This window comes from Odontesthes bonariensis, chromosome 4, assembly GCF_027942865.1.
Source record: "Odontesthes bonariensis isolate fOdoBon6 chromosome 4, fOdoBon6.hap1, whole genome shotgun sequence".
Lineage (NCBI taxonomy): Eukaryota > Metazoa > Chordata > Actinopteri > Atheriniformes > Atherinopsidae > Odontesthes > Odontesthes bonariensis.
The window spans coordinates 23,618,697-23,644,940 of record NC_134509.1 but is presented as its reverse complement, the minus strand read 5'-3'; the positions used below and the strand labels follow the sequence as shown (position 1 = coordinate 23,644,940).

At 38.7% G+C, this 26,244-nt stretch overlaps 1 protein-coding gene across 2 annotated transcripts in view; it reads right to left on the bottom strand.

The window, feature by feature from the left end:
* dnah6 (dynein, axonemal, heavy chain 6) overlaps positions 1-26,244 on the bottom strand; it is a 51,345-nt gene that overhangs the window by 20,182 nt on the left and 4,919 nt on the right. The window contains exons 8-51 of one of the 2 annotated variants that reach the window (XM_075463537.1): positions 25,540-25,717; positions 25,317-25,418; positions 25,121-25,228; positions 24,891-24,980; positions 24,679-24,799; positions 23,649-23,800; positions 23,123-23,275; positions 22,686-22,937; positions 22,443-22,571; positions 22,172-22,285; positions 21,902-22,045; positions 21,583-21,735; positions 20,884-20,934; positions 19,709-19,801; positions 19,487-19,606; positions 18,969-19,149; positions 18,736-18,832; positions 18,167-18,392; positions 17,429-17,593; positions 17,081-17,191; positions 16,804-16,929; positions 16,508-16,663; positions 15,648-15,809; positions 14,198-14,335; positions 13,398-13,565; positions 13,091-13,239; positions 12,802-12,909; positions 12,254-12,380; positions 11,815-12,027; positions 11,504-11,725; positions 11,266-11,388; positions 9,881-10,063; positions 9,451-9,594; positions 8,440-8,661; positions 7,416-7,563; positions 6,695-6,852; positions 4,987-5,118; positions 4,406-4,577; positions 3,294-3,440; positions 3,109-3,182; positions 2,858-3,012; positions 977-1,208; positions 736-888; positions 436-576 (exon numbers count right to left, since the gene is read on the bottom strand). In XM_075463537.1, the coding sequence (XP_075319652.1) occupies positions 436-576; positions 736-888; positions 977-1,208; positions 2,858-3,012; positions 3,109-3,182; positions 3,294-3,440; positions 4,406-4,577; positions 4,987-5,118; positions 6,695-6,852; positions 7,416-7,563; positions 8,440-8,661; positions 9,451-9,594; positions 9,881-10,063; positions 11,266-11,388; positions 11,504-11,725; positions 11,815-12,027; positions 12,254-12,380; positions 12,802-12,909; positions 13,091-13,239; positions 13,398-13,565; positions 14,198-14,335; positions 15,648-15,809; positions 16,508-16,663; positions 16,804-16,929; positions 17,081-17,191; positions 17,429-17,593; positions 18,167-18,392; positions 18,736-18,832; positions 18,969-19,149; positions 19,487-19,606; positions 19,709-19,801; positions 20,884-20,934; positions 21,583-21,735; positions 21,902-22,045; positions 22,172-22,285; positions 22,443-22,571; positions 22,686-22,937; positions 23,123-23,275; positions 23,649-23,800; positions 24,679-24,799; positions 24,891-24,980; positions 25,121-25,228; positions 25,317-25,418; positions 25,540-25,717 (6,493 nt within the window). Of the gene's footprint in view, positions 1-435; positions 577-735; positions 889-976; positions 1,209-2,857; positions 3,013-3,108; positions 3,183-3,293; positions 3,441-4,405; positions 4,578-4,986; positions 5,119-6,694; positions 6,853-7,415; positions 7,564-8,439; positions 8,662-9,450; positions 9,595-9,880; positions 10,064-11,265; positions 11,389-11,503; positions 11,726-11,814; positions 12,028-12,253; positions 12,381-12,801; positions 12,910-13,090; positions 13,240-13,397; positions 13,566-14,197; positions 14,336-15,647; positions 15,810-16,507; positions 16,664-16,803; positions 16,930-17,080; positions 17,192-17,428; positions 17,594-18,166; positions 18,393-18,735; positions 18,833-18,968; positions 19,150-19,486; positions 19,607-19,708; positions 19,802-20,883; positions 20,935-21,582; positions 21,736-21,901; positions 22,046-22,171; positions 22,286-22,442; positions 22,572-22,685; positions 22,938-23,122; positions 23,276-23,648; positions 23,801-24,678; positions 24,800-24,890; positions 24,981-25,120; positions 25,229-25,316; positions 25,473-25,539; positions 25,718-26,244 lie in introns of those variants that run through there. The other variant, XR_012769626.1, reaches the window with a different exon arrangement.

Below are 26,244 nucleotides of genomic sequence, written 5' to 3'. Positions count from 1 at the left end.
TGTTGCATTTGTTGATTTGAACAATGGTTCAGCAGTGCGGCAATATATGAACAAAATATAATAAGAAGAAAATGCCCCCCAAAAAAGAGGCAAAATTAAAACCTTCCAGAAGTTAATGCAGAAACTCAGTATTAACCAAAGCATCGATAGAATACTATAAGCTGGAGGGCATATACTATAGTACAACCCTGGATGATTGAATGGGTAAATAAAAACAAACAAAAAAAACATTAATACTAAGAAAAGAGGTGAAGAATATTGTTTAAAAATGAAGAAAACATTATGTTTCTATATAACCACCTGGACCAGCAGCATGGTTTACTGGTAAACTGATTAACCAGTCCACAGAACCATGAAATTCAAAATTATCTACAGTTTTTAGCCAAAAATAAGCAAACAATAAATCATGTTCATTCCAGAAACCTCCAAGCATACCTGAACAAACCAGTCGATGGTGCAGCAGTTCACCAGTGATGGAAACATGCGACAGCGAGATCTGAAGGCATCACCCACAGGGCTCATACACAGAACAATGTGCAGCTTCTCACGTACACGAGCGATGAAATACTGGAACACCTGAAGGCATTATGACACACACTCACAGAACTATGATTTCTTGAGGGTTCATCTCACCAGGCTGAAAACTTTATAGGGTGAGGTATAGCATATACTGTGTAAAACTTTCACTGTCTGAGAGCTCTCTACTGCACTGTATGTAATGATTTCTGTGCATACCTCATCTCTGTTCTCTTCACTGATTCCAGCCTCTCTGGCTTTGGGACGGGTGGCAGCCAAGACTTGTTCCAGCTCATCTTTTTCAAAAAGGTTAGGCACTTCGCCAGAGTTTAAGATGTTGTTGATATCTTCCAAAAACTCCTCTATTACAATCTACATCAGGCAAGAGAGTGGTCAGAATTAAGTATTAAAGAAGTTACGTATGTACTTTTTTCATTGCAGTTAAAGCCTTCATTCATACCTGAGTATCTGTAAAGAGAAACACCATATCTTTTCCCTCCACACCAGCCATCTTGTAGAGCCTCCTCAAGTCTTCATGAAAAGTGTCATAACTGTAGCCTCTGCTCAGCTCGATCTCAAAGCAGCGGTAACCGCACATATGAGTTGCCAACCGAGTGAGCGACTGCTTACCCGTACCTCCCACTCCCACGAGCAAGGCATTGCCTCTCTCCTGGCGAATCATACGGGCAATTCTAAAAGTTAAAAGGCCAAATCTTTGTTAGGTTTGTAATAAAAGAACAAGGGAAAAAAAGCAACATGACTCACATTCTATAAACACTATATGCTCTTCCGGTCAGATTGTCTTTGAGGAAAATATCAAATACTACCAACTATTATTATAGGAAGCAGATTTGTATATTTCTATCAGCTGCCATAAAGTCCCATGAAAGAATAATTACATGTCAAAGAAATTGATGACTTTTTCACCAGGCAAACATTTGATCCTCGTGGAAACCGTGACTGTAGGTAATGGTGATTTACAAAAATTCAAACCAACCCGTGGTGTCCTGAACCTTAAGTGATTCTAAATCAATGAATGTTCCATGAGGAAAATCGTCTTCAGGTGCCTTGGATGGCCATTTTTCTTCTAAAAAAAATGGCAACTCTATTAAATACAACCCAAGAGCAGACCATCTGATGCAGAAAAAAAAAGCCTTAGAAAGGACTTTAAAATCACTCTCATCCCAACTGTTAGTATAAAAGTACATTTGTTACACAAACAAGTTGCACAAACCAAAACTGTGGGGTAGATGCATCAAGAAAAAGCCTCAGCTGTTGAAAAGGGACATTCCCAACTTGGGTTAAAAAAGGAGTCTTGATGAAAATGAAATAAAATAACTCTTGAGAGAGCATATTTACAACTCTGTACATTTACACTCTACAGTAAGACCAACAGGCCGGTGCAGAATCTTAAATCAAACATCATGCAGAGCAGAGGTGCTCTTCATCGTACACAAAATTAAATACAATGTTGTAAAAATGTCAAACTGGGAGCTACAATAACAGTTCTCTGTGAAGAAACAGTCCACTGGAACGGTGCGTGTTTTATGTATGCATTTACAAAGCACATCATCATTCTTTAGAGGGAAATTAAGTCTCATTTTGCTGATGTTGATGTGTACTCAAAGGAATCGTAAGTACTGGAATTCTGAACCAAAAGTTGAATATTATGTTTTTGTGTGAGTTCATGCAGAATTGGTGATGGAGGTAAGGACACAGCTTCTATTTTATAAAACTACAGGTTACCAGTGAACATATCAGCACCAAGCCTTTGAGAATAACGTGGCCTGGATTAAGTAATCAAACAGATGTGGAGGAAAGATTATAATCTTGGGTTGTTCTGCTGCTTATGGTCATAAACAGCTTGAAATTAACTTGAATTTTGAATCAGCCCCTGGAGGTAAAAGGGACACTCTTTCAAGGACAGTAATGTACACATTCTGGACAGAGAAGAAAGATGGTTTGAGAGAGGAGTCAAGGAAGCCATCTACTTTAAAATGGAAAAAACCATCTTTGAACAGTGGAGGTGGTCTCAGGTATCACCTTCCTAGGACCTACAATGCAGCAGTATATAGTTGTGGGGAGATTTGCAAAAGCCAGTAATTGCAACTGAATGAATTTCACATGGAATAATGATAAAAAAACAAAAATCAGCAAGCTATTGCAAGAAACTGGTGGAATGTAATTCCTGTGTGCTACTCTTTGTAATGCATACAGTCCTGGAATGTTTCAGTGTCTTTCAAGATTTCCCCTTTGAAAAAGCAATATCTCACCATCTCTAGTGTTAACTGTGTGGTTGCACCAAGGAAAAAGTACATTTATAATGTAAGGTTGCACACACCTGGAGATGTGTTCAATGGCATCCTGGAAGAAAACCAGCTTGGTATCTTTGGAGAAGGTCATGTTGTAATCATTGAGATACTCCTGGAGGACAGCTTGGATCTTTTTCACGTCTGTCAGTTCCTCATACAGACGATCTTCTTTCTCTGAACCAACCTACATGAATTATTAGATGGACGGAAAAGGAAATGAATAAGTGTTGTGATATATTTCTGTGTTAACACAGTAAGATGTTCTGAAGTAGACCATCACCTTGATGAAGTCACCAAAAATGATGGGTTGAGTCACAAAGTATGTGGGCTCTAAGTTCATACCAAAATATCTGCCTGGCAGGAAAAGAGGAGGTCAAAAAGTTGCACAGAAAAGCCATTCCTAAAGAGCTTAACAAATATTTCAAAAATGCATTCAATGTCAGTTAGGTTTGAGTGTGTTCTTACTGGCCATCTCACAGACGATTGTGTTGAAAAAGGTCTTATCTTGGGTGTTGATGAGTCGGTCATGAAAGACCCGCTGACATTCATGGCAGAAGAGGCGGAAGAACTGAGTCTTGTTTCTCACTTGACTTGGCTCACACTGTAGTATACCTGGGCATCAGGAGAGCCAAAGACATACAGAGAGCAGAATTATGGGAAGTGTGCATGGATGTATTTTTTCAATTATATATATTTTTTTGCCAGAAGCATAGGATTATGGTTCTATGCTTCTGGCAAAAAAAAAAATATAACTGTTGGATATTTTGGATAAGTTGGATATTTTAGCACCTGACAGTGTAAAGAAGGTGATTGTAAATTTTGTGAAAAAAGTGCAAGACAAGAACATCAAAAGAGGCCAGGAAGCAGCTTCACTTGTGAATATTTCTCAACGTTAGAAAACACTATAGTGCTACAGGGGCGGCTTAACAGAGGTCACATCTCAACAAGAGGGAAGGGTGAGTGTGTGTTTTATAACCACATTCTGCTTTTTGATGTTGCACTTCAGGGCACTGTGTGTTTGTGCGATGTGCTCCAGTTTTTTAACAGATATTTTGTCACAAAGAAAGTGGTCGAAGCCTATTCAATGAATTTTTATGCTGTGATGATGCCTGCTGGGTAAAGAATGGAAAACAGAAAGGGGGAAGAGGTGAAGGAATGCTGGTGCGGATAATTAGAGAGCATAAGGCAGAGACAAAGCGTATAAATGTTGGTAATGTAGCTTGAAGAGATAAGTTATAGCTTTGCCTCATGCTGTGGAGGTACACAGATTTAGAAACTTCTATAATATATAATGTGTTTCGGGTTTCTATTGCAAAGCCAAAGGGCCCTTTAAGAAAGAGCGCGTGTACTGAGAGCTACAGTTTGTGAGTAAAATGCATCCTTGCAGATCAAGTCACTTGAATCAACTTTGCTCTCGTGTATGCAGGATTTCCTTCTTTCCTCTGTTACTTAAGTATTACAGACACAGCAAATTCTCCATTATTGTGCAGCCTTAGCATTGTAATTCGGTGGTTGTGACATTTGAATAGTTATCTGCATGTGTGTGTATATGTGTCTAAAGTATGCTTATTCCTCACCTTGGACGCATTTTGAGAGGTCCCTGAGATTGAAGACATAGTGGGACTTAGCTGGAGTCGGGAGCAGATCGACACTCAAACGCTTATAAATCTCCACAGCAGCATCCACAATCTGTACGGCACAGTCTCTCACTTCCTGACAAAAATCACTGAGAAAACCGTTCAGGATGGCCTGGAGGAAGGTTGGGAACAAAAATAAGTTAATAATGAGCATGAAAGGAGGCATTAAGGGTGATATCTGGAAAATGAATTGGAAGGCGTGGCATGATAAGAAAAAATGTAATAGACTAAAAGAGCAATAGTAAGACAATATAGAGAGAACATGCTTGTACATCACTCTGGCCTGTTTGCATCTCTCATGTACATGTTGAGAACCAACTGATTCATGATTGATTCATTTTCTTCACTTAGACTGTGATTTTATGCAGATTTGAATGCAGTAATAATGAATATGGGATCTATGGAAAATAAACTGTAAGAGAGTTAGACTTTTCAAGAATCCGTTTGAAGTCTCTGTATAGTACACTGTATGCATCTTTGTAGTAATGCGGGAGTGTTTGTATGCATGTATGGCTTCTAACTTTAAAGATTTGTTTAAGGCTGTGCTCCGAAGGTGTTGGCAGGCACAGCATGCTGAAGTGGCGAATTAATCGGGGGGTCACGGGGTTGCGCCCTCCTCCCGGAGGTGCACACGCTGCTGCAATTGTTACTTCCTGAAAGACGAGAGCATTGACAGAGAGGAAGGGGAGTAGGGATTATTAAACTCAAAACAGATAAAGGTTATGAAAACATAAACATGTCTCCCTCATTATCTTCAGCAGTAAGCAATAACTGCATCGTTGCTGCTTTATGTCCAACTGTTGCATAACATGTACTACACAAAACTGACACAAATGTGTTTTTTGGTTATATTCAATACCTTATTCAAGTATCAATTATATAATGAATACAGGCTCAAAGTGATCTCAGCTTGAATTTCAGGGTCATCACATCCCCCTTTAGAGGAAGAGCTGAGGAACTACTGCTCTTAAATAAATAGAACTCTTTTTCAGAGGCTCCAACTTAATTGAATAATTGTCTTATAAGCTGTTAATGGACAGATGAGGTGCCATTCCTTTATTATTTCTATATCAATTCAGTAGATCGAAGGTTTGAAGTTAATTTCAAGCGTGGCATTAGCATTTGGATGCTGTTAAGATTAACAACAAACATGCAGAGCTCCCAATGCAAAAACAGAAACAGATCACAGAAACATAAATCTATCAGAGAGATAGAAAGAAAATTAGTGGTCGAATCCAAGTGTTGATACTTTCTGACAAAAACAGAACACACTTCTGTGTTCTGCAACAAAAAGGCCTCAACGTCAACAAAGAACAACAGCAGTAGGTGATCGCACAGTCCTTTTCGTGGCAAAGAAAAACCACTTCACAGCATCCAGCCAAGTGAAGGACACTCTCCAGGAGGTAAGCCTATCAAAGCTTATCCAAGACTACCCTCTATCATTAAAGAGAAGCAGACAACTCATAAACCTCAAAAATAGAAAGGTGAGCTTGAATGGTGAAGACTCGGGACAACTCGTGATCCAAAGCGTAGTACATCAACAAATAAACATTTTTCCTCATCAAATGCATTATCGGTGAAAGGAATTAGGCTTTCTATTGAAGGTGACTTTAGATTGATGAGCATCAGAAGGGTACAGAAATGTTCACAATGCCTTTAAGGGTAAGCACATCCCTCCCTCTCAATCTGTTTTGTGCCACACTGATTCAGGCTCAGTTTCAAACTCTGTATGTTTGTACAAAAGCTTTACATATACTACACAAATGAATACAGCAAACCCTTTGTAACTGAAATATATAAATTCAGGTCCACAATTTTGGCACATAGTACAAACTGAGAAAGTTTTGTATGGTTGTGAACAGTCTCAATGTCATGTTAAGCCATGTCAACTGTCTAAACACAAAAACTGAGGGATAATATCTACTTAATCAGTGTTCCACCTGGAACAGACTGAAAACATGAACAAAAACAAACAAAATAATTCTGTCTTTTTGGTTTCTGGCAATTCCAAAACAGTCCTGGCTAGACTATATAAGGCTATATTTTTTGACAAACATGTAGAAATAGAAAATGAGACATTTAAAGTGTATGTGCACTTAACCGGTCTGATGCAGCTGTGCCTCGTGACTGCATCTGGCATTTCAAATGTCCCGTCTTTAATTCTACCCTTTTAAATATCATTACAATCTAATCACAGTCATTACAATACAAGTCATCTTAAGCATATACCTGGATCTCCTTCCAGAAGAACTTGTTTCTGTCATAAAAGCCAGAGAAGTCCTGGAACTGACGCAACAGTTCTATAGGAGGCTGAGAGCCATAACTGTCCAGTTTAGGCATATTCAGGTCATCCACAAAGACCACTAGCTTTTTGTTAGCAGGAGGACCTACAGGAAGGAAAGCAAATGAGAAAGGGTGAAAAAAAAAAGGAAAAAGGGTTAACAGACGTACGGACAGAGTTACTGTGTAGATGGACAGCTGCACAAACGGATCGATTAATGATTGGCTATATGAACAGATGAGCCGTCTCATTCAAGGGCACTTCCCATTTTACATATTGACTGTACATTAGAGCCAGCCATTCCTTAAATATTGTTACAACCACACATTATGGGTGTGTTTAGTAGAGTAGCTCCAGTATGATTTTAGTGCCAGCAGAGAAACTGCACCGCAGTTATTATGTGAACGTCAAGGCCTGAAGACAAATAAAAAAACAACCATGATTATAAAAAAAATGGCTAATGTATGCAAGGCTTTCTCTGTTTTACAAAGAGTTTGACGTCAGCTGTCACTGATGACGACTGTATATGCTGTTGTCAAAAGACACTGCTGACAACAACATTGTTGTCCAGATGATGAAAATTTTCTGTGGCAACATAACATCACCCGGTATGGCTCTTCAATATACTGAGTTTGCATTTGAAATGATGACATAAACCTGTGCTCCAACCTAAAATGTTTTTTCTCTTTTTCTCCAGTTTGGACTCAATGATCTCTTGTGTGCGGGCAGAAGAGGTCTGAGCAGAGAAGTTGATGTAGACTGGAAGGTATCCTGCATTTTCCTGGATGCTGTTAAGCAAGCCCCGAGCCACCACAGACTGTAAAGGACAGGCACAAATTATGTTATTATAGGTTTTGCTTCAACCCAGTAAGACTTGATAAAACATATGAGCGAACCAGCACTTAAGTGAAGAGGTTGCCTCAAGGTTTTCTTACTTCTTAAATAAAACATCTTACATAAAACAATATTTGAGCTATAACACTAAAATCTGTTGATATGGCACCTCAACTACAAACAAAATCACTTATGCTTGGCCAGAGACTTTTTTTGCCTACAGTGGTTTCAAATCTATTCCTTAAAATATTCAGTTTTATTTTCATAACATTATCACAAGTCTGTGGACCAAGCAGGAAACCTAGGGAGAGCCAGCAGACTGAATATTCATACATGTGCAGTTGGGCTGCATCAAAAGGAAAAGCAAAGGTAGAAACAAGAAGCTTTGCTCATGCGCAAGCTAATCTATCCCAACTTTTCCAGAAAGAGGGCTTGTATTTTGTCTCCTGTTGCTGGAGTCTGGATACTGACATGCACAACAAACCTCGTGTGGTTCAACAAAGCATGGGATTTTTCATTTCATAGATCACAGAGGAGCTCTGATGAAAAATTAAGCTTATTTTCCAGTGTGTCCCCTGTTCTTAGAATCCTTTATATTCGTAGATGTAAAATCTGACACTGCTGTTCAGCGTTCACGTAGAAATATCATGTATGGTGACTACTAGAGATGCACCTTCATTCTTGTAACATGTGGCGTGGGTCTTCACAAATCTGATACAAACACAGAAAATGTGATACTTCCTTTTGTGGTCATTCAAACAGTTACTGATGTTATAAGCACTACTTTTTTTTTTTAGTCATTGTGTGACTGTTTGGATTTGGATACAAATAATTGGACTGCAGTTATAAAAATTTATACCTTTCCCACTCCAGTGTCACCAGTGAAGAGTACAGAACGCTGCACAGACAGTAGATTCTCCATCAGGTAGCCGTAGCGGACAGTGTCTATAGTAGGGACCAGCATCTCAAAAAAAGGTTGTTTCTTGTTATAATTGAACAAAGGTATTATCTTCTCCCAGGGCTCCAAACGCATGTGGTTGAAGTTCATATACAGACTCCACGGAGATCCACATTTTGGGAGCTATAAAACATTCGTGAATGCACACAAACACACATGAAAATGAAAACGGTCAATTCTATGTTATTCAAAGTAAACTTGAATAAATGAATAAAAGAGCCAATGACTATGTATCATTATTACCAAACATTCTTATATAGAGCTGGCTGGTAAGGCATCATCTCACGGTGAACACACAAAAATTCAGTCATGATACACACACTATTGCCTGAACAACCGCTTTTTATGGACACAGATGAACAGCTGTGGAAGGAGGTGGAATGTAATTCACTCCTTCAGTTGTTTTATATCACTTAGATGGACAGTCCACCCTAATGTAAGTGAGTGATGGCCCGACATAAAGACATCTATATATTTTATTCAATAACCCTGTATCCATTATAGCAGGAAAGGCATAACAATGTTTGCAATAGATTTCAATGCACAATATAATGGCAAACATTTTTATTTCAAATGAGCAACAGATATCATAGGAGCAGAAATCTTTTTTAAATTAGCTTTGCTCCTAGTAGATGCATTGAGTACTTTGATGCAATATACAGTACAACCTTCTGGGCCATTCACACATTCCATGCTTTAACCAGCAAATTAAATCAAATGGATTTGAGTTTCAGCAATATGGAGGATGAATAAAATATGTTCTGAGTGGCAGTTTTATTGGCCTCACTGAAAATGGAAAATAAATAAATTTTTGACATTTTATTTTGATAAGCCGTATGCTGGTATGTCATGAAAATATGCAGCTTTCTTCATATTTCTGTATGTACTGGTTGGCGGGTGCGCAGAACATACCTTCGCATTATTGTTGTTTTCAAATTGCTCTCTGAGAAAAATGCCAAAAACATCCCAGTGAGAACTGGTCAGGTTGCCACCTACTGCCCACAGATAGCAAAATATGAAGGTCTGACAAAGAACATCATTGAGGTGCTTGGAATTCTGCCACACAAACACAGATACAGCATATCAAGAAGTGAGGAATGGCATTGTTAAACATTAGGTATGCATATGTGCTACAGTATGCTCTAGAGAAAGATTACAAATATTTTGCCATCTATTGTTCCCATGTTAAGTTCAAGCTAATTCACTGCTTTGTCATTGATCACCTTGATACTACAAACTATTTTAAAATACATTGTTGAGTTCGATGTACAAAACTCAACAGGTCCTTAGTGTTGTCGCTGGAAACAACTTTAGTGACACTTGAATCTTGTGTTTAATGTACCATGCTGAGGTCTGGCCCTTCTTTGCCCAGCAGCAGGGCCTGCAGCAGGCAGCACAGAGTGGTGACTTTACTGATGTCCACCTGGCGTATTGCCTGGGTACAATGCTTCAACACAAATTGCAGACCTTTGTCCACGTACTGTTCAAAAAGCTGCAGCAGGTATGTGCGCACTGTGTCAGGAAACTAGGGAGACAGAGAGGACAATGTCAGCAGAGGGGTGAGGTTATGCACGTACTCGTATGGAACCTTTATCTACATAATCACTAAAGCAAGTCTGTTCATTAGGAAATGTTAGATTAGCTGGTTTCTCTTGCCTAAAATGTGCAACTATACCTTTAGCAGGTAGACATACTATTTTAATGTAATTCAGTGTTGGAAAGAGGAGCAACAAATTTAAAATAAATATGCTTTTACTATCCCCAAGACACAGACAGTGAGATTCCTCAGTTAAAGTGGATGGAAAAATCAATACAAACTGAATCGAAACCCAATCAAGTCAAACTACTCCACACAATTGTCTAAAAGAGTAATCAAAGTTATTCAACACAAAGAAAATGCAGCAATTATTTAAGGAAAAATCCATAAAGAAGTTAAAGTACAGAAGCTAAAATACTCAGGTGGGAGATGAAAAAAGAAACAATAGTGTAAACAAAGAAAATAGTCTAATTTTAACTGACAGATACAAAGAGACAAATTTATAACAAGTGCGAGAGAGTCAAATGATGATGGGAGAGTTGCCCTTCTCTTACGGTGTTCAGTTATCCTAAAAGGCTCAGGGCAAGTGTTGCAAGCTATAAACCTTGATGTGATGTCATCAACGTTTATGCTGATGCTTAAGTTCTTCTGTTTGTAATACTTAGAAAAGGACGCAACCCTCAAAAGGACACGGCCCCAGTCTCACAACCAAATAAAATACAGCAATGATATAAAGGCAGGGGAGTTTATGTGATGTGTGAATGACTGCCAAAGCTTTTACTGTGATCTCTGAGGGGAAAAAAGGACTTCTCAATGTATCAATTCATTAAAATTGACCTGTGGGGACCAAAGTCAAACAAAAATCTATTTTATAAAGATGGTATTTTTCTTTAGAAAAGGATATGTGCAAAACTACAAGTGTCTTTGTGTTCACAGTGCTGGCTTACACATTGATCTAAAAGGTTCGACAGAGACAGGGGCTCCAAATTAGAACATACAGTGTTAGTCAAAAGTTTGGACACACCAACACATTTTTTTAAATGAGTGTGTCAAATCTTTTCACTGGTTTTGGCTACTGTATACACACATTAACACACACACACAATTACATCTACATTATTATCAGTAAACCCATTTTCTGGCACATCACATAACTATGGAAAAAAATTTGTGATAAACTAAATACCCACTTTGTTTCCGAGACCATTGATCCATCTCTGCACATAGGGCATCCACTTCAGCTCATTGGGATCAACATAAACCATCCCACAGCGACTGACTGTGGCTGGAGACGCCACAGCCAAATCCTGGACCTGTAAATGAACGAGATTAAAAAACATGATCAAGAGAGCATGAACTGTAGGACCAGTTGAGTCAAAGCTTAAAGAAAACATCAACCCTTCTTTTCTTTCTCTCTTTAGCACCTACCTCAAACATCATATGCATAGATGAAGTAAGTTTGATGCGCTCGCTGTTGGCCAAACACAACATCTTGTTGTCATCCAGCACAGTGTTCATGTTCTCAATCCACAGGGCATCGACGGGCCCATCACAGACCACCCACTTGTGGTCGTCACTGGTGTCATTGACTGCATCACGGACGGTAAGAGCCATGAGTCCGTCACGCCACTCCAGAGTCAAATTGTTAACCTGTGGGATTAGTAAAAGGAAAAAAAATGGATTTAGAGAAAGGGAAGTAAATGAAGCCATCCTTTCACTCAATCTCCAGTCAACAATACCTCTCCGTAGAGTTCTCCCATTGAGACAGATTTTGGGTTGAGCACATGGATCTTGACAGGCTTATAAAAGGGGTTACCAGCCTGGTGCCCACTACGATGGAGAGTCTCCAAGGTGTCTGCCAGGATGGTGTAGACAGTGGTCTTACCCCCACCAGTGGGCCCCACCAACATGACACCATGCCGCACTAACATGGTCTCATAGAGTTGGATTACCTGTTAGTAAGAAAAGAAGGGTAAGACCATTTTACTATAGGATATATCCACAACCCGAGTAAGTCAAGTAAAAATTAAATGTGGAAGAAGCAACTCAATGTGTTGAAAAGGAAAATTAAGTAATACAAACAATTATTCTAATTATAAATGATACACAAAAAGAGTCAAATAACATCTGAAAATCAAACATAATGACTTGACTTGACTTTTCCCTTTTGTACTGCACCTTCTTAGTCATGCTGGGAAGTGGCTGAAGGTTTCCCTTCGCCAGAGACTCCAGGATGGTGGAGAGGAGCACGCCATAGTCATGCTCAGGGATACACACCCCTGGGAACAGATCCGACAGGATACCACTGGAAAGAGATCGGTATGATAAATGCACGTGTAAATATTTCATACATATGTTAAAAATAACATTGCTTTTTACTTAAGGCAATTTATATCTATTTAACACTTAGATTGTGTCTGACATCCAACACTCACTAATTAATCCCCACTGACTACTTAGGGAGTTTTATATAGAGGACAATGTGGTGGACTCATATCAGAAGATATGATTTTCAGATGCTGCTCATTTTGTCACACATTTTAATTTGCTTGCTTGCTCAATGGTCAACTATACAGTTAATGGTGACTGATTTTAGACGCAGCGGAAATCTCTAATGGGGGAAGTCATGCAAGCATCCTTTTGTCTTTTAAGTAGCATGTTTGCAATCTGAAAACCTTAAGTAAGGTCTAATTTCTTACAAAAATGCCCCGACACAGTAGACTTACCCAAATAGCACGGCATCATCAGTGAGGAACTTTGGCAGGTTGGAATCCCTCAGAGCTCTGATCAGAACCACATCCTCACTAAGGCAGGGATTATCTCTCTTCAGAGACCTAAGACCATATACATTACTTTACTAAATATGTTTCATGTCAACCTTACAATATATAAACATTCACCAAAAATTAGGGTTTCTCTTCTACTTGAGCTTGTGTCACTGTTAAAGTCACAATCGTCTCTTTGGGATATTTGTCTACAGAACTGAAAGCATGTGTGTCAGTGAGATGATCTGACCCAGCCATAACCAGGACGGACTTGACAGCTCTCATGCCGAAGTCATAGTGGTCTTGCTGGGACAACTGCTCTGAGCACAGCTTGTACATTTGGGTCATCTTCCTCGCTAGGGTCTTGCTGGACTCAAATCCCTCAGAGTACAAAATCACCTGGTCAGAAGAACAGAGACGTATTGTAGTCACACTGACGTACATGCAGCTGAGCTTAAAACAAAAGCAGACATAAGGAATCTTCTCTACTACATATTTTGTATAGAAATAAATGGCATTGTACAGTGATGCATATATGCACACAAACATCCAGTTACCTCGGCAATGAGCGCATAATTGGGCACCATCATAGCTATCGGTCTAAAGAGAGCTTTGAGGTTGTCGGGCAGTTCTGTTCTGCCGGCATATCCAGGGTTCATGGTGATGAATGCAGCACATGTCAACACCAACTTGATCTCGCGGCCCTCAAACTGAAACCTTGTTAGCTGCATGATATAGTTGGGAGAGATGCATTTGTTGGTGTGTTTGTGTGTGATGCCTTAAAATCAAATCAAACAAGTCAGCTACATGTGAGGTCGTGCTAATGGAAATTGGAAATAATTTCGAACTGGCTTAATTATGCATTGCTTTCCCTCGAAAGTGCTAATATCTAATAAATTAACATCTTAATGGGGTCCACAGACTGACTTGACATATAATGGGTGAATGATGGAATTTATGTCAATTTGGCCATCTAACAGTCTGATGTTTGCTTAATGTCAATTATACACTTGTATTACTGCGCCATGTAGCACACAACCCCTCAGGTGTTAGTTATATATACTCCATATATAGTATGCATGGTCAGAAATTACAGGAGAGACAGGTTCATTCTCACTGCAAATACAACCATTTTAAATATAACTAAATAATCAGAAATCATTTCTATTGAAAGTAAAATAACAACCAAGAGGTTTAGTTTGTTACAAATGTCAGATATTAGTTTATTTAATTATCAAAAGTTGACTTTTTACAACAAAATATCCCCACATTTCTGACTGAAGATCTTGTCCTTTGTGTTATAGATATTATTTTGTAAAATAAGTGGATTTTTGTGTAGGCGAGTATATGTGTATACCTTAGCAGCTTTAGCATTTCGTATGGTTATGAGCTGCTGAGCGATGACAGACAATACTTCAATGTCAATCCTGTTGAATTCGTCAAAACAGCACCAGGCTCCGGACTGAGCAAGCCCACTGAAGAAGCGCCCCATCATCTGTGAGTTAGGTGAGAAAGAACAGACCTTGTACAATGCAAATTTCAGTGGCTGTTATAACTTCAATAACTTGGTAGATTTCACTTGGTTATTGGTTTATCTACTTATTACTAGCTTTAACCACATTATAGTTAATTGCATTTGTTAGTAAAAAAAATACAATTTCTATTCCACTTTATTTAGATTTTTTTTTTTTAAAGGAAATCAATTTGCGTGCTTTTTCCAAGGAAAGTTAACCAATCAGATTTTACCGCGTGTATGCAAAGAATTGTGTCTTCAGCTTTTTCTTGTAGTGTGAATGTATGTTTATATATATCTGCAGCTGCAAGATGCATGAACAAATTTTCCAAAACGTGCGTTATTGTTTTTATGCTTTCAGCTGGGGGACTTTGACCTCACTGCACCACAAGATTAGGCACTAGTCAGCTTTAAAAAGGAATACACTGTGTTTCATGGTTAAAGGTTCAATCTCAAAATTGAGGGTTTATAGAACACATTTGTAGACAGTATGTTCTTATGTTTAATTTAAGGTTATTGGATATTATAGATACTCCCCGTTTTTCTCAATAGGCATAATAAAATAAACTAGATATAAACAAAGTGCAAACTGTCCGAGCTGTGAGTGATGACGTAACGAGGAATTATAGAAAAAATTCCTAAATATCACAGAAAAAAAAAATCTGTCCTCAGACAATGTTGAAGTCGCACCAACTCTACAGTGATTTAAATGGCACTTCTTAGAAGACCTGACTGCTTTTGTAATGGTGCCATCTAATGGCACCACCTTGTACATACAGAAAAACAGAAAGCCATGCGGAGTTTGTTGTTAACGGGAACTAAGTGGAAAACCATACAACATAAAAAACAGAGCATGCAAGACAAAAACCTGATCAGGGATAAAGATTTAAAATTCAACATATTTCACTGGCAGCATAAGTTTTGTCAGTGGGTCAAGTTGAAAAAGATTTTGTGTTTACTTACAGGTGTTGCTGTACATGCAGTAAATATAAAGGTTTACTACCCTTTCTTAAAACTATTTTCCAATAATATATTTACATGCGATTCTTTCCTGACTGTAGTTGATGTTTAGTAATATGACTATATTTCTTTGTGTAAATGCTCTTTGTTGAATACTTTCAGTATTTCATCATTTATTAGTTTATTTTATTACTAGGTTTTCCTAAATCATATACAGTAATTAATCAGTTTCATAATCTTCTTGTATTTTTGCTTGAATTAAGCAGTTTGCAGCAGCCAAACAAGTTCTCTGTGAATGCAGATTATTATTGTCATATAGTCACTCATGACAGACCTTGTAGTCAAGTCCATCAGAGCAGTTAAACACCACACACTGGATGGCCAGAGCCTTTGCCAAGTCCTTGGTGGTCTCTGTTTTGCCTGTCCCTGCTGGTCCAGCTGGAGCCCCTCCCAAGTCCAGCTGGAGAGCTCCCATCAGACACAGGTAGCAACGGTCCTGCACATCAAGACAGAGGCAGAGAGGAGGGAGGAATGTTTGTTCAGACAAAACCGAAAAGCAACGGGTAAACATTCTTTGTGCCCGTGCCACGTTCTCATTTGTAGTCACAACTTGGCACAATCTATGGGCTACAGTTAATTTAATTTAGCACATCAGTAGGTGGATTTAAGAGCAATTCCAATTATCTATCACTGTGTTCATTAACATCTGCCTCAGTAGAGGCTTGAAATATTAAATAAGGAATAGTCCAAATAAATACCACCCAATTTGTCAAACATGACTCTGTTATGGAAATAGTACATATTTACTGCCTTTGGAACTGAAACACAAATTTGTGTTGATGATTTCACTGCTGATAAGAAAACATGAGCATTCAGTGTGCTCATGTTGAGCCAAATATTTCAAACCTTACAGGACGATTTTCATTATTCAGTAAGAAAATAAATCAGAAACATTCAGCTAAAGCAAATCAAGACTTTTTTGCAATAAATGTGCAGAAAGTCCCGGCATGATCAAAAGTACCACATGCTGATGCCTTTCACTCTGTAAAGTAGAGTCCCATGTTGCCATATTAAATGGCCGCATTTACAACTCCTCTGTTAAAGCACAGAACAACTGAAAAAACTTAAAACCCCTCCAAATAATTACTGTCTGGACTTAGCGCTCTACAGATTTAATATCCTATTCTGTGTTACCGTGAGCGGTGTGATAACCAGCCGAGGACAGGCTCCCAGATACTCATAGCCATAAATGTAAGTGGACAGAGCCATTGTGGCCACACAGTTGTCCAGGTCCAGATCCCAGTAGTAGCGTAGCTGTCTCTGCCATTCGAAGTTGGATCGAGAGTCAACCTGAAAAATACGACTGGGTCACTTTAAGGAGGTAAGACCCCATAAAAATCTACATCTAAATTTTGAATACATTATATGCTGTAAAGAAAAGACAGAGGCAAGCTCCTCGATTATGTGGCATTACCACTGCACTATTGTACCTTCTGACGGACTAGATCTGTGACGATATCTCTTGCGTGGACATCAATGGTGATAAGCGCAGTGATGATATTACGGTGTAAAGCAGGAAGCTGTCCTCGTACTAATGCTGCCAAGGTATTCAGCCTCTGAAATGAACAAAAACACGATCACACAATCAAGCATCCTGTTGTTGAAATAAAGTTTAAAATAAAAAAAGTTACAAATTTGTCCTTTTAAGATGTGATTAGTCAATGAGGGAGAAAAGAACCCTTTACAAAAATTGGTGGCGTGATTTACATCAAAGTTAGTAAGTTCAAATTCCTGCAAGGCAGCATAGTGGTCGTGCTCTCCATCCAAGCAAGCATCCATGTCCCTGCACCACATCATCTGTGAAATGGTCAGCACCACCTCAAGGATTCACAGAAAAACTCAAATTAAATTCCTTTATTAAAGTAAGTAAGTAAGAAAGTAAGAAAGACAAACGGAGAGAAAGAAAGTCTTAACAAGTTCCATATGCAAAGCAAAATACTGTTAATGTAATACTATAGACACACAACATTATGTGACTCTAAAAAGTGAAAAATCACTGGTCTCTCGGTCTCTATGGTTGTGTGTGTATGTATGTACCGTATGTATGTATGTTACCTGCGATGGATGTCCAGACACCACCCATTCCTCCCTAGACTTCACCTGGTAGTCTGTAATTGCAGCCTTGCTGAGGCGTCTCAGTGAGGAGTACATAGCTTCCTCAACCTTACAAAGCCAATCTTCCACGTTACCATGAGCCTTCAGACCTTCAGTCAAATGCACCTACATGTACAGAGAGGGGAGTTCAGTTGCAGGTTAGCCTTTGATTACCGCGGTTTTGTCTTTTTTAAAATCAACAATTCACTGAATCTTCTTCATTAGTTCTCACTGCGCACAGTTCTCATTATTTATAGCAACATTTTTTGCATCCAAAAGTACCATTTAAAGAACTTCGATAACTTTTAAAATGAACTAATCTGGCATTGTAGTTTACGATGTTATGTAAAGTATATATAATGTTATAAAGTAATCCTATGTAAGGCCTTTTTCTGTGTTCTGATGTCAAGGGGATGTGTCTTAAAGTAGAACCTTGTTAAAGGAGAACTCTTTTTGACTTATATCGGTTACTTGTGACAACCACTGGCAAACTCAGTGGTCAAATAAACTAAAATAACAAAGAAGATACCAGACAGATGTTTCAGGAAGTTTGAGAGTTTTTTCCCCCCTTTTCATATACTCTCTACCCTCTTTGCAAGGGCTAAAACAACGTAGAAAATAGAAAATATATAAATAGATTAGAGAGAAAGAACAAGATAAGATCAGGCGGAATAAAACGCAGTCGTGGGGAATAATGACCTTCTCTCCCTCCGGGGATACCATGTTAAGAATGTCTTTGCTGTGCATGGTCTCGTTTTCTCCAGCATCCACTGTTCCTGTTGCACCAGGAGAGTGTACAGGCAGCAAAGCAAACTCTAGTCGTGTAATGGCATCGAAACACTTCCTGAGGTGGGGCTGCACTGCCTGGGGGTTCCGTGTCTGAGCCAGGATCTTCAGCAGCTCGTCATTGGATAAGAAGTAAAATCTGGAAATAACAGCGTATTAAACATGATAAAAGGAGGCTGTTGGAACAGCCATTGGGTGAGACGCAGGGTACACCCTGGACTGCTAGTCAGTTTGTCACAGAGCAAACACAGAGACTATCAAGAAAAATCCCTTATCAACCCAACATGCATGTTTTTGAACTGTGGGAGGAAGCCGAAGTACCCGAAGATAATCTACGCATGCACTGGAAGAACATGCATACTCCACACGGAAAGAATCGGACAAGGAGCCTTCTTGCTGTGAGGAGACAGTGCTAACCGCCTAACCACTTTGCAGCTCATCTGCTTTTCTCACATGTAACAAACAAGTCACATGTGTCGTACCTGGGGAAGATGACTCTCTTGGACTCCAGGTAATCTTCAAGGCACTTCTGTATCTCATCCAAAAGACTGTTGTTGTGCTTAAAAGTCTCCAAAAGATCTGTGTGGGATTTAAAAAGGATTTGAAAAAATAAATGAATTAATCCGAATCAGGGCATGTGGGAGCATATAATTCTGTCTGCCTTTTTCAGACTGTACATGTCTTATCGCCTGCTTTTCCATATATGGTCACTTACCAGGCTGTGTGGCTGCTTTAAGAGCATTGGGCATTCTACTGACCCTCGCCATGATCTCTTTCCAGGATTTGTCTACTTTAAGAAACATCTTGGACTCAGCTGGCAGCTGCCTCTTTATGTCTGGAGCCAAGAAGATACTCTCCAGGTACAGCCAGTTTCTTTGGCATGTAAGCCACTCTTCCTGGAAAGGAGGATGGACACAAGAAAAAAAGGCAGTGAGGTAAGACAGAAGGAACAACGTTAACTCAAGGAACATTTAAAATAAATAGGAACAATTAATTCAATTGAGAAACTGTAAATTGTAAATATTTCCTCAACCAAGACGAAACTCTGACAAGTGTAACTATTTTGGCCTCTTATTTGTATCCACTAGAGGGAGGTGCTGTGTAACATTTTCGAACAAATCCAATGTGACTTGAATCAAATCTGTATTTAAGAAGGCAGACAAGCCTTGACTATCTGTAGAGCAATCTTTGGGAGCCAGAGACTATTGTATGCTATTCTTTTTAAGCCTTTACCAGTGTCTGATTAAAGAGGACCAGCTGTCTCTGCAGTTTATCCACTCTGAACTTGATGGGAGCTGCGTAGCGTGAAGATGCCACTGTGCCCACACTGATAATGTTGTCATCCAGGAGTACCTTCATAGTAAACGTCAAAACAACCAAACACGCATGATCAGAAACAGTCAAACGCTACAGTTGTTTTCTAATAGTGTGTATGTTGTACGTGAGTGTTCCCACCTGGATATCATCAGTGCCTCCCAAGATAAAGACTTCTTTGGAGTCACCATGAGACAGCACAGTGAACTCTGTAGTTTTCCACACATCTTCTACCTGAAAAACTCAAGAGTTTTTACTGCAACATGAGTACCCTGCATTGACTATCTTACATATCAATTTGAATGTATGAATTCAGTCACAAACATCAATTTCACCAAATAAAATAGCCAAGTTATTCTGTTTACATGTAAAAACAACCACCAACTTGCCCTTCTTGAGCTCGAGCTTCATTAAGTATGCTTAATCAATTTCTGTAGCTTCTTAATGAACAGACAGATCTAATATTAGTTTATGTGACATTTGATTCCAACACACCCTGTGCTGTTTGTGAGGTTAAACAAAACAGGCAGCAGATAGATGTGGCATTGTAGGTGTTCAGTTCTGAGTCATCAGACAAACATGTACTGGTGCATCATGGTATTACTGAGAACAACAAATAGTACAACAGATAGGAAAATAAACTTTGCTTGTACTGCAGTTTATCCAGTGGATATAATATGCGTTTCCTGCAATATGCTAACATGTATTTTAGCTTTCATTGCCTCCACCCACTGAGGACGTAAGAAAGAGATGGGAAGAAGAGACTTCCTCATGTAGGAGACAAAATGATCAAATGACAAATCCTTGTTTAATTTGTTTCAACCTGAAAAAGTTGAAAATGTGCTTCTCAATGTGGAGGTGCACAATTTATCTCATACTGCTCAACTTCTACAAGTTAAAATCTGTGTTTCCTTGCTTTGTGCTTTTTCAGAAATCTCTCCTTGTAGCGTATTTAGACGAATTAAAAACATCAAGGACATTGGAAGGGGAAAGGTTTCCAGATGAAAGGAGAAGAAGATGAGAGAAAATGAGTAAAACAAATGATATCTCAATTATGTAAAGGCCTTGTTAATCTTTTGATTGCTACTTTACTCAGTTGATTTGTCACTATCCATTAAGTTTAATTGTTGGTTTTATAACCTTTTGTACTGTTATGGTTACAAATTCATTCTCTCACACAAAAGAAACTTTTGACGTGACAAAGAGCCAAGTTGGACCAAAACACTGTCAAATGATCTTTGTGGCATGAAGTATACTTGAGGCAATAATTATAATGCAGTGAAAACTGCATACATATCCATATATAGACCACGCACCTTTGAAATAATGGTTTCCACTGAAGCTTCTCCTGAAGCCTGTCCTGAAACCTAAAAGCCAAAATGTGTGTTACAGGAAGTCTGATAAAGCCTGTCGGTTCATGTTATTTATGTTGCTGAGGATGAAGAGAGTTTAAATATGTCCATTGTAAGCAATGTAAAATGTGTGAGGATCTCCATGAACTCAAGCAAAAATGTCAAGCCTTTGTGCTTTAAGTTAATATTACTTTATTTTCTGGTTATCATAACACATTATTGGGATTTAATGACTTAGTGATAAGGACAGCCGAACACTGTCCATGGTCCTGAACTGTGAAAAACACTGAAGAAATCCAATTTCAGTAAAACTAAAAATTCAAGCCTTTTGTCACATATGTTCAGGCAGGATTATATGAACACAGTTGGCAAGATGAATAATATTCTATCAAGAGGGTCAAACAGCACATCAATATGTTCAGCAACTGTGCAATAACGTTTGTTGTTCATGCTAATTTGTTTAACTTAATAAAATGGCACATTTTATGTTGATGGATCTGTTTGATACCATTTGACAAAGGATTATCTTAGTTATAGTTGCGGTACATATTATTGTAAGCCCATTAGTTTAAAGTACAAAAATTGATGTAGCACAAAACATTGTGTTAGATTAGCCAACACAAAAAGACCAAGAGAAGCTGGTAGCTTCATCATTTATCTTACCTCCTGTATCTCCGTGCCATACGAGAAGACACTGAGCTCTTCTAAAGCAGCCAAAGTTAGTTCAATATTCAGTGGAGTGCCCACATAAGACTCCAGGGACTTCCAGTGTTCTGGTTTCATACATGGGTTACGCAGTTCAATGATTACAGGCAGCTGTAAGAAATCATATAAATAGATACATCATAAAGATACAGAGACAAAAGGCATTAGCTGCCTGCAGCCCATATTCTAAAGTGACATCATTTCAGAAAGAAACTTCTTTATGCTGCACACCTCACATAAAAATGTAAGTCACTACTGAACACTTTGTCCTACTCACCCTCTGCTTCATGACCTCCACTTTCTCTTTTAAACTTGGCACTAAATTGTTGGGAGGCAGGCCCTTCTCCAGCTGGTTGACATTCTTGCTGTAATTGCTAACCTGCGAGCCGAACTGCTCCAGGTCCAGTTGCTTCAGTGTGCTCTTGGGGTGGATAAGTATTCAAAGACGCAGTAAAACTTAAAAGACAAGTGGACCCTTTCACATAAGTACGTACCATACTCTCTATACGAGTTCAGGCTTACACAGAAATGCACTTCAGTATCTCACCTGCTGCCATCCATCCTGAAAAGAGTCCCATTCCTCCAGAGAGTCCCACAGAAGTTGCTTCAGCCTGAATTCTGCACTTAACTCCTCAAATGTGTCAAACCTGGTCACCTCCACCTTTATTAATCAGATAAGAGATGAGCAGTTTGGGTGGAGTTGCTTTTTTCTTTCTTTGTTAAGGTTAAGATAATCTGACCATTTCTGCATTGAACCCAATATTCCAGCACAAAATTAAACTTTAAGGTCACATAAGGTATATAAAGAATTGAAGTACCTTGAATTTCCTCTGGTAGGAATTATAGGCAGATGTCTGGGCCTGCAGCTCATCTATGGAAATCTGGATCTCCCCCAACAGGAGACGCACATGGGAAGAATCTGCATCGATGTCTAAGATTTCTGGATTCTACACATAAAAAAAAAAAGGAAATCACAAGATTACCAAGTAAAATACAACCATATACTATACATGTACAAAGATGTAACAAAGATGGTATTAAAACACAACTTCTGCAGGTACCTGTAACTTATCTTTGATTTTTGTGACATCATTTTGTAATTTCTTTATGTCCATGGTCAGAGAGCTGCAAAACTTCTCCATGCTGGAGTCCCTCACTGCCAGCGCGTCACAAATGATGTCACGCAATGAGTTAATAGAGGGTTGCAATGTGGCAAAAACCACAAGGTCCTCAGGTGTAGTGGGAATGGAGTATGTGTCAATCAGATTGTACATGTTACGAACCGTCTCCTCCTCCTCCTCTAGTACCGCAATCTGGTGAGATGGAGAAAAAGGAACAATTATGGTAGAAGAGTAGGAAAAAAGAGGAAGAGGTATGAGCGTGTCTTGATGACTGTAAGCTTTTAAAAAAAAAAAATACCTCTGCTTTATTTGTTTAGTTAGAAACACCTGGAATTGTTGTTAGTTTTACTGATTTTAACAAGGAACACAGATCTCACCCTCTCCTGGATCTCATCCAGGAATGTGAGACCGTTGGCCATCTCTGCTGTCGTAGAGGGTTGGAACTCCAGGTTAAACTGGGCTTCACAAACCTCGGCAAGGAGGGCATCCAATTTTCTTCTAGCCTGTTGTGTGAGCATATTATTGATGACCTGGGAAGAAAGAGGACCAAAGATTTAGACATGTTTTTGAGTACTCATCTAACATTTGGTTGGCCTGGTAAGTGTCTCACTGAATACATCCCTCACTGGGGTACTGTAGATTGCTCACAACATAATGTGGGTGAAAGACATTCATGTGGAGGCTTCCAGGTGCAGATTTGACTGCTTTGCTGGTGTAGCTTGGCATACTCATGCTTACATTGTATCCTCTTGACATTTATTTATGTTGCCCTTTTTGATAAAACAAAACCTTTACTTTTCCAGACTCAGCCACGACTTTATGTTTCTGCCTTGGAGCAAGGTTGTGACACATTTAATATCTTTTCAAAATAAAAGAATTCTAAAACACAGTTCGTGTCCTGACCTCCAGACAGCGGAGGGGAGAAGACACAAGCTTCTCTTTGAGCTGTGTTTTATCCACAAGCAGTAAGCCAAGATCCCTCTTCTCTTGGATAGCTAAGGCCTTCTTATGCTCACAGTGGTATAACTCCAGAGTTTTTTTGAAGAAGGACAAACCTGTGAAACAGAAGGGGAAAAAAAAGAAAGAAAAAAAAAGAAAATCAACAACCCAGAATGAACAAACCTGTTACGAGGCATGATTTATCCACTGATCGCAAAACATTTGCTCAGAGAATTGAAAAGATAAAAGGGAAAAATTCTTAAGAATATCTTTTGTCTGTGACCGTGCAGTAATTACATCATTTGGAACAATGATTGATGGCCTTGTCTTTTTACCGAAACTGTGTGATGAATAGTTTCATGATGTCATTTCAATCAGAATACAAATACCTACAAGCAACTACTAAACTCTTCTCACCTTTTCTCCAAACACCTCTAAGACCTACTGTAAAATGCCAAACTCACACATTGCTTGATCCTTTTTGGGTGTTTTTCCAAATATAGTAGAAGTACATATGTTGCTCCATGTCTACACAGTTCAATGCTTAGGGCAGTTTTTTTAAAACATATATATATATATACAGTATATATAGAGATTTTTTTTTTTTTACTCTACTGAAGCTCGAATGTCACTTTGGAAAAAAAAAAACATGTGCTCCACAACTGAACGTGAGCATAAATTTCAGTTTGATTTACTGATGTCGCTGTTATGATCTTTAGAGATTGTATAACTTTTGTTTACTTACAAAAAAAATGACAAATGGGAGCCTGGCACAGAAAAAGGCTATGTTCTTTTTGCACAAAAATAAAAAAATAGTTTTATCTTTTGCTTCCTTACTCATTTGTGCAGTTTTTAATAGTTTGAATATAATTTCAGTGCCGATACTTATGGCAAATGAAGGAAAGAAATTATGGATATTGACCAGAAGCAATTCTCATCCGTTGGTTCTTTGTATTGTCAGTAGATGTGTTTGGTCTTAAGTGCTACAGATTACCATGATACTGCTGCCGCATTGCATCCAGATCCAGACTCTCATTTTCCACATGGAAGATTTGAAAAGGCTCAAATGTGTGTGCGTACACTTTTGCTGTGTCAAAAGCAAAATTGATTGAATCCTGAGGGGGAGGTAAAAGAAAAAAGTCAGGCCCGTACATATCCAAAAAGAGTTCAATCTCATCACAGAAAAATTACAAAGTAAGAACTGACTCTGATGTTTTGCTTGATACTCTGAAGGTGGCCATCATTCTCCAAGACCGATTCTACACTGGGGCCATTTTCAAAGGTATCTTTCAAACTCTGTAAATTATTAAACATAATAACACATGAAAATATTAGATCAATTTCATAACAACTTCTTAACGGACTACGTTTGAAATAAATCACCAACAATTATCTTGAATATATGGCTGTCAGGTTAATGTACTGATTGTTTTTACCTCATACTTTTCAGACTCTGTCAGTGAATCGATATCAGGGTCTGCTGTAAGTGTCTTCACTGACATCACCGTGTTCTCAAATTGCCTGATTATCTCTTCAATGGTCTCCTGTAGGATGGATGAAGGAATATGCTGTAGATGGGTATTTGATGAATAAAATATAACTCCATGTATAACCATTCTATACTAAACAAACCTGAAAGTCTTCCTCAGAGGGTTTGTAAGTCAAAGCATTTGAGTCCAGCATCAGTTCAGACATGAATAAAGGATGGACACAAGGAGCCTTTGACCCGACACACTAAAAAAGATACAAAGACAAGCAAAACTAAACTTAACATGCATATGCGTCTGCTTTGTGGTTTGATTTGTTGAAGCTGATAAATGGCTTGGCTCTGAGGAATACAGAAACACTGTCCTACCTTCTTATCTATCTCTTTTTCAGAGGCAGTCTCAGAGTGGTGGCTCCAACTTTGAATAATGGCATGGCAGGGCATTTGACCTACCTGCTCCTGGAATACAGTCAGGAGTTTATCCACTGCATTTACCATCAAGCTGTGCAAGGTGTTGACAATCAAATAGTCGACAAGACGAATGAAGCTGGGTGGGTAAGAGAGAGAAACTGCATAAGAGGAATTCAGCCACCATGTGTGTTTTCTGACTGTAGCGTGTGAATTTTTAAACTGATGCAAACTTTTTACAAAGGCGAGGGGGGTACAGTTTGTAAATCATAACTATGTTTCCAAAGCAGTTGGGGACATTGTGTAAAATGTACACTTGATGCAGTGATTTGCAAGTCACTGAAACTTTTTTTTTTTTTTTTCCCAAATTTGAATGATGGGAAACACCCATTTTAATATATCACACACACCCCAATAGACTAACGAGCTGCAGGTGGGGCCAGCTGTAGTGTAAAATTAAAAAGCATCTGTATTTCATTAAAAGGGAGAGGAGTTTCCAAGCGTTTGTGGATGATTAGACTGTCACTTCTAGACAGGACAATGAGACATTTTGTGACGAATTGTTGCTCATTTTAATGTTCACTTCATCTAAAAATTGCTTTCAGTAGTTGAGAGCCTAAGCCAACTCAATCCACTATGGCATCAAGCAGATCTTGATAAATAAAT